This window comes from Rhinolophus sinicus, linkage group LG11 (genome assembly GCF_036562045.2).
Source record: "Rhinolophus sinicus isolate RSC01 linkage group LG11, ASM3656204v1, whole genome shotgun sequence".
Classification (NCBI taxonomy): Eukaryota; Metazoa; Chordata; class Mammalia; order Chiroptera; family Rhinolophidae; genus Rhinolophus; species Rhinolophus sinicus.
The window spans coordinates 47,213,083-47,220,519 of record NC_133760.1 but is presented as its reverse complement, the minus strand read 5'-3'; the positions used below and the strand labels follow the sequence as shown (position 1 = coordinate 47,220,519).

The 7,437-nt window shown below is 54.8% G+C and overlaps 1 protein-coding gene across 1 annotated transcript in view; it reads left to right on the top strand.

Moving 5' to 3' along the window:
* Positions 1 to 3,905: 3,905 nt before the first annotated feature.
* GPT2 (glutamic--pyruvic transaminase 2) overlaps positions 3,906 to 7,437 on the top strand; it is a 28,776-nt gene continuing 25,244 nt past the window's right edge. Inside the window, exons 1-2 of the mRNA XM_074314957.1 lie at positions 3,906 to 4,064; positions 4,286 to 4,550. Coding sequence (XP_074171058.1) covers positions 4,308 to 4,550 — 243 coding nt within the window. The 5' untranslated portion in view covers positions 3,906 to 4,064; positions 4,286 to 4,307. The remainder of the gene's footprint in view (positions 4,065 to 4,285; positions 4,551 to 7,437) is intronic.

Sequence of the window (7,437 nt, the reverse complement as noted above, 5' to 3'; positions counted from 1 at the left end):
TTCAGAATCACTGCCCTGTACCGTTAGCCAAGGCATTTGATTAGTGACACCATTAACTTCTGCCCGGCTCGCCAAGCGTCCCTGAGTCACCCAAGCACCCAGCCTGAGCCTGATTTGACATTCTGGGTGGTCACCTGTCCCTCCGTGCACCCCACAGTGCCCATCTGCTGAGTGGAATGGCCTCATGACCCCAAGGACTGCCCGCTCTGCCCTCGCAGGGCTGCCCACACAACAGTTACCACACGCTGCCCAGCCCATGCTGGACTGAAAACACCCGAGATCATGGACCTTATGGAATCTACTTTGTCGTTCGTTCATCCATCCATCCATCCATTCATTCATTCATTCATTCATTCATTCAATACTTACTGAGAACCTCCGTGTGCCAGGTGACATGCTAGGTTCTAGCGGTGCGGGAGAGCCTGTCCATTTCCCATCACCCACACCCTAGTCCAGGCCAACACTGGACCTGGGTAGTACCAGTTCGTCCTCCTGCGCCCCCACTGCCCCCATCCAATCCATCCTCCATGCAGCAGAATCTCAAACATAAATGTGATCATGTCACTTCCCTACTTTAAGCCTTCCAGCGGCTTCTAGTTTTCCTTAGGATGAAGACAAAAACCTTACATTCAGGACCTGGCCTCCCAGTCCTAATACCGCTCACCTCTGACCCCTGTCTTCCAGCCCTGCCCCTCCTGCACTGTCGGTCTTGAGATAACCTGAGCCTCCTTGGAGCTCCTCAGACCTCTAGGCCTTCGGTGATCCCCGGCCTGGGATCTGTCTGCCTCACCACCAACACTGAGATGGGGCGTGACGTGCAAGATGGATATTAGGGAGGAGGCAGTGGGAGGAAGCAGGATGGGGCAAGGAAAGCAAAACTGGGGCACAGGCCTGCCAGAGCCTGGGCTAGCCTCCTGGGCCCTGGAGCAAGTACCACCCCAGCATGTCCTGAGTCTTGCTCAGTCACTGAGCAGATTCTCCAGGTAGGGCGTGATGGTGACCTCAGGCAAAGTACTCTGTGCCAGTGATACAAACTCCGACGGCACTGACAGGTGGAGGCCATCTGCTGACTGCACCCCATAGGATGAAGGCAAGTTCTCTCTGGACGGGTGAGGGCACGTCTCCCTGGCCATTACTGCGATCCCACGTCATCGCCAGGACTCGGGGCAGCTCGTGCACCACTGCCTCTGGGAAACCTTTGCTCAGGCCTCTGGGCTGTAAGCCGTCATAAAACCTTGTCCTTTTCTCCCCAGCAGTTATCACACTTTGTAATCACATGCCTGTGTGTGTGATTATCTTATTGATGTCTAAGAAACTGTACATTGTGTGCGGGCAGAGACCGTCTGCGTGACTCACTAGAGTCCCAGAACTTAGCTCAGCATATTGCACATGGTAGGTGCTCAGCAAAAAAGGGCTAAGGAATAAAGCCTGGTACCACGTCTTGAGAATGCAGGACTCTCTGAACTGCATGCGTGAAGAGCTTGCTCTGTGCTTTGTGCTCTCATTCCACTCACGGGGAGAGCATTCAGGAGCATTTCAACTAGGTGGTATCTTTCATATTTAGGAGCCTGCTCCTGCCCCACCCCTACCTGTCCTAGAGGGCCAAAAAGGGACCAAGTTCACACCATTACCACCATCCATCACCACAGCTACCATCCAAAGGCCTTTTAAGGGCTCAGTGCCTTACAATGGGCAGCTCAAACTTCCCAAACCCAGAGAGCTACACAAGCCTGTTCCCTGTGCGTGTGGGCTCAGCCCTGGGTGAGGGATCACGGTTCCTGCTCTGAGCAAGTCACTTAACCTCTTTGAGCCTCATCTGCAAAATAGGGATAATGCCTGCCCTTTCTCCTTCCTTGATGACTGTCAGGGTCAAATGCAGTGATAGGCAAGAAAGTGCTTTGCAAATTGTAAAGTGTAGTTCACAAAAGAGCAAGGGAGTTTTATTCTCATGTAATCATGACAGGTTGGCAAAGGACATTACTGGGACACTAATTTGTGGTCCTGGGAAACTGCGTAGATGGGCTGTGCACTGGGTATTGTTTTCCTCAATTGCGTAAATGAATGTGTACACACCTGTCTAAGCCTGCCCTCCCTCTCTGCACCCTTGTCCCTTCTGACCAGGGGTAGGGACAGCAGGAGATACACAGACCCTTAGGTGAACAGTGAGGGACTGTGCTTACAACATATGTAGGTCAAGGGTAAGTGTGTTTTGGAGATGGAGGGGAGTGTGTGGGTATGTGTCCCCCAGCTGGACAGAGCGGTGAGAACACGACATTGAAGGCAGGGGAGTCCGTAGAGAAGCTTAGCTCCCTGGGGAAGAATCTCACCCAGATTGAATACCTGGCCATTGAGACAGAGGCTGGGAAGGAAATGGTGTAGACACAGGTGCTGGAGGTGGAACCAGTGATGAGAAAGCCAAATAACTTTCCAGGGCTCTCTGTGGGCCACGCCAGTTTGCGAAGTAACATAGGAACACTCAGCGAAATCTTTGGTTTCTGTTGGTCTCCCCATCCCCCTTTCCCCTTTCCTGGTAATCAATTTATTTCATCAAAGTATATGGCATGCTCTTGACAAGGATGAACAAAAGCGACCCATTAGGTTCCTTCCAAACTCTTGGCTTTTACAGAGTTACTTCACTGAACACTCTCCACAGCCCAGGATATTACCCCATTTTACAGATGGGGAAACTAGGCTTACCAAGGTTAAGTAATATGTTCAAAGTCAGCCAAGCAGGAAGTGGCTGTACGCACCTATATTCAAATCCAGATTTTCTAGTACCTTCTCCCCTACACTGCTGTTTTTTAAGTGCCTCCAGCTCCCCTACTTTCACAGATCTAATGTGTGTGTATTTGTTGGGGTCAGGAAGCTCTGGGCTATTTTTCTGCCTGAAAACACCCACACACAGAATTTCTAGGAGGTGAAGGGACCTTAGAGATCATTTAATGCAATTTATCTTGCAGACAGAGAATCTGAGGCTCAGAGAGGCACGTGACTTGTCTCAGACCCTGGGTCTTCCATTCCTTGTCTTGCTCTGTTCTCGCTCTGGCTGAGCCAGGAAACCTTTGCCTGCAGACACCTTTGCCCCAGATAACTGCCACCCTATGCTGAGCATTCATCCTTTAACAAACTGAGTGCCTACTATGTGCTGGGAACACTGAAAGGTGCCGCCAATACAACGAACAAAACCAATGCTGCCCCTGTCATTCTGGAGCTTACATGGTTACCGGGGAGGTAGGCCATAATCCAGGAAAACGTACCTAAACAAGACAATTTCAGATGCCTGGGAGGAAATAAAAAGAGGTAATGGAGGTGGAGGGCTTCCGATGGAGTGGTCGGGAATAGCATGACCACCTGCTACGTATTTGCCTGGTGCTGGTCCTTCAGTTCTCTCAGCAACCCTTAGAGGCTGTGGGCAGATCTCCGTTTTGCCAATAAGGAAGCCCACGCTCAGGAACGGTAAGACTGGCAGTCAAGTCCCAAACTCCTAATCCCCACTTCCTACCAGCCCATGCTGAGCGGCCGCTGCCACTGTCGGGTCCTGGATGATGAAACTCGCGTCGAGGACTGCACCATCTCTCAACCTGCATCCTAGCAGGTGTGGGGGCGGAGGGCGGAAGGCGCCTCCAGCGAAAAGCTGCAAATAGCTCAGAATTCGCAGAAGGCTGAGAGGATAGGCCCTGCCGGGCCCCTGCCCGGGCCCCGCGGAGCCCAGCGAGACCACCTCTCCCGCCTCTGCGGGGACTAAGACCCCGCCCAGCCCCGAGCGGGGCCAGACTCCCGCTCCCGCCTTCTGCCCCGCCCCCGATCAGGCGAGCGCCGGCTGCTATGGGGCGTGTAGTTCAGCCAGCCCTCCACACCTGCTCCGGAAACAGACTACAAAACTACAAAACCCAGGAGCCAGCGGGCAGCTCGGGGCGGGCTCACCAGCGGTGGGTGTGCGAGCTCGGTGTACACCGCGGTGCGGGCGCCTGGCGCTGGGATGCGGGTGCGGACCGCAGAGCCGAAGAGGAGCCCCAGGCTTGCGTGCTAGCCGGGACCGGCGAGGGGTGGCCAGGCAGCAACAGGCACGTTACATGCATGCATCGGCCACAGCCTTTGCAAAACCCGATTGTGCAGCTCTTTGGCTCCGCAATGGAGCGGTGGAGGGTCCGAGTCGCCGGGGGATGGGCACTCAGCCCGGGAGGCAGGCTGGCACCGCTCGCTGAAAGAGCCCTTGGCTGGGCTTGGAGGCAGCCCGCCTTGGGCTGTGCGCGACGTGTTTGTTTTCTTTCTCTTTTTGTGCCAGGGTTGCTCTGGGCGAGCGCGCGATGCAGCGAGCGGCGTTGCTGGTCCGGCGGGGCTGTTGCCCCCGGCCCCCGGGTCTCTGGAGCCGTAGTCAGAGCAGCGCGGCTGCGGAGGCCTCGGCGGTGCTCAAAGTGCGGCCCGAGCGGAGCCGGCGTGAGCGCATCCTTACGCTCGAGTCCATGAACCCGCAGGTGAAGGCGGTGGAGTATGCCGTGCGGGGACCCATCGTGCTGAAGGCCGGCGAGATCGAGCTGGAGCTGCAGCGGGTGAGCGCGGGCGCCTGGGCCGGGGGAGGCTGAGGGGCGCCGGCCCGGAGCACAGCAGCAGCTGTCCCCTGCTGGGTTCCGCCCGCTGGACTTCCTCCCATCCCCGTGGCCACTTCCTTCATTGGACCACGCTTGACTTAAACAAGACAATGCGTCCCTCCCATCCGTTCACCCACCAGTGCCCGGTGCCTGGCACAGTCAGGCCCTCGGATGCGGTTCACTTGTTGAGCGGCGGGTAGTACCGGGCACTGCTGTTGTGTGGCTGTTCTGTCCGCGTGGAATCATGATGGGGGTGTAAGGGGTAGGCAGGACCACAACAAGCAGTAAGGAGACAAACAGGAGAATTCCGGAGAGTAAATGAGTGCTTTGAAGACAGTAAAATGGAGGAGCGGTGGAATTGGGGTGCTGGATGGGAGTAGGGGGAAGGAGATCCCACTAGGGACGAGGGGAGGGTTTGTTCCTGAAACTTTTCCTCTCTATGTCTGGGACCTTTTGGGTCATTCTGCCAGAAATGATGCCCTGGCAAGAGTGGGGGCACTGAGGAGGGTCCTGACCAATTCCTTCCTTTAGGCCCCTCTGGAACCTTGACTGGTGCCCACATTTTGTTCTCTGCCGGAGGAGACAGTCACACACACACCCCCACACACACACACACCCCACCCCCGGTGGGTAGTCTGCAGCTGGAGGCTTGGCCTTGGGGCCTTGGTAGGGTGGCCCTGGGACTTTCTTGGTCTTGGGGCCGGCTGGCTGGGATCTTGGCTTGAGTTCATAGTTACATGTAAAGTGACCACACACCCAGGAGTGATTTCTGCCTCCCTACAAGCAGGGTGGCTGTGGTGGGTGTAAGAGATCCACCACCAGATAACCTGAGTGGACTCCTGGAGGTGGAGTGAAGAGGGGAATTTAAAGAAAGTAAACACTCCAAACATGTGTACGAACTGATGAAAGAGTTCATGATACTTGAACTGTCTTGCTCAAGACAGAGCTGACCCCGAATGGGGGTGGGGAGGTTCCTTGATCTTGCTCTCAGAGGCACTAGAACTGGACGTCTTGGTGAGTTGGTCACTTAGTGTCCCATGAATGCATGTGAGGAAGCCGTGGTGGGATCATAACACTTGGTCCCTATTACCACGGGGACTTTGGGGGATTTGATGAGCTCATGGTCTGCTGAGACCTCGTTGGGACACCCAGTTCTGCTGACTCAAAACAGTGAGCTGGACAAGCCAGAGTCCAGTGTCTCCTTCTGACTCCTTGCAAGGCTAAGTTTAAAGCTTGGCCCCGAAGTTTGGCTCGGTTTCTGTGCCTCCCTGGTCTGGAGTGGGGCCAGTGGTAGGGAACACAGGTTTTGCTGCCCTGCTCCTTGTTGACAGCTGGCAGGCTGGAGCTGGTCCTCCTTGGACAAGTCTCCTTGTTAAAACAAAGCTGAGATTGAATTGTTCCCGGTTTATCAGTTTTCAGCTGATTTTACTCTGGTTCCAGAGCTGGCTGGGGTTCAGGGGTTATCTCTACTTTTTGCTAAATAGTGACTTGGGTGTGGGCTCCTTTTAGTATGAGGATGTTAAGGACAGAAAGGAGGGCTGTCTGCCTTCAGGGAGCTTACTGCTCCTGTTCTGGGGCCTGAGCCTCCCCTCCCCTCCCCCAGGTCTTTAAGGATTGGGGGATTTCTTAGCAGGCAGAGGAAATAGAGGAGGGCAGGGCTGGGAGCAGGACAGAAGGCCGGCAGTTCTGGGGAAGGGATTGGTGCTGCTGGGAGAGCACTGGCAGGCAGAGAGAGATGGTAGAGGAATGAGACGGGAAAGGCGGACACTTGTGTGCTGGGCTCAGGATCTGAAGGTGCCAAGTTTGGGTGCAAAAGTGGGGAACCAGGAAGGATTTCCAACAGGGTATGGCTCGGTGATTGCAGGTAAACAATTTTCTCGGTCATTTGGGCCAGAAACACCCTGTGATTTCTGGGACAGATGCCCCCCACCCCCACGTCCTACCCCGAAGTTGAGACGTTCTTTCCATCCACCTACAGTCTCTGGTGCTTTCACTCAGGCTTATCCCTTCTCTTTTCCCTTTGTAGGGTCTCAGTTGCCCTGCTGTGGGCGCTGGAAATCTAGCCCCAGCCAAGCCTGCACGGCCTCGCTTGAACCTTTTATTCCTGGGAGAGACAGCTTCTCCACTGTGCTCGCTTAAACAGTGCCCTTCTGAGAGCGCCATCCATGTCTTCCCAGTCTTTTTTTTGGAGGGGCCGGGGGGAGGGCTTGGCTTTGCCCAACTTTGGTTTTTCTACCTCTGTTTTGAATTGTAGTAATCAAAACTGGACTGATATTATACAGGGTTTGATTTGGTTAGAGATGGGATGGGCAAGGATTTGTAGGGAGTGGAGTGACTTGGGGTGAATCTCACATCCTTGTCTGTGAAAGGAGACCCCGTGGACTCAGAGGTCCCCCGCCCTGACTTTCATACCTCCTTGCCTGCCTGAAGGCCTGTGTACTGCCTCATGGAAGCACTTCCCCAGTGCCGGCTATTTGGCTGGACACGCGCTGATGTTTCATGGCTTGCCAGCGAGTCCTGTCCTTTCCTCTCTGATAGGAGTGGAGAATGCTCAGGAAAGCCCAAAGGAGGAGGGGAGGTCGGCTGGGGGGTGTGAAAGGGACCCTCCTCCTCCAGCCAGCAACGTGTGCCCTCAGGAGGCCTTGTCTCTCCCTGGCAGCGCTCCGATGCAGAGAACCTGTCAGCTTTTCAGATCCCCTTTTTCACTGGAAGCAGCACTTAAAAATAAGCTGCAATTAATGGGAGTTTTGAAAAGATCTGTCACTTCTTGCTCAACCTACTTCTTTGTCCCTTGCTTTACTGGGGGAGGGAAGGAGGTTGGCACCCGAGGAATGACTTTGCTTCTGTC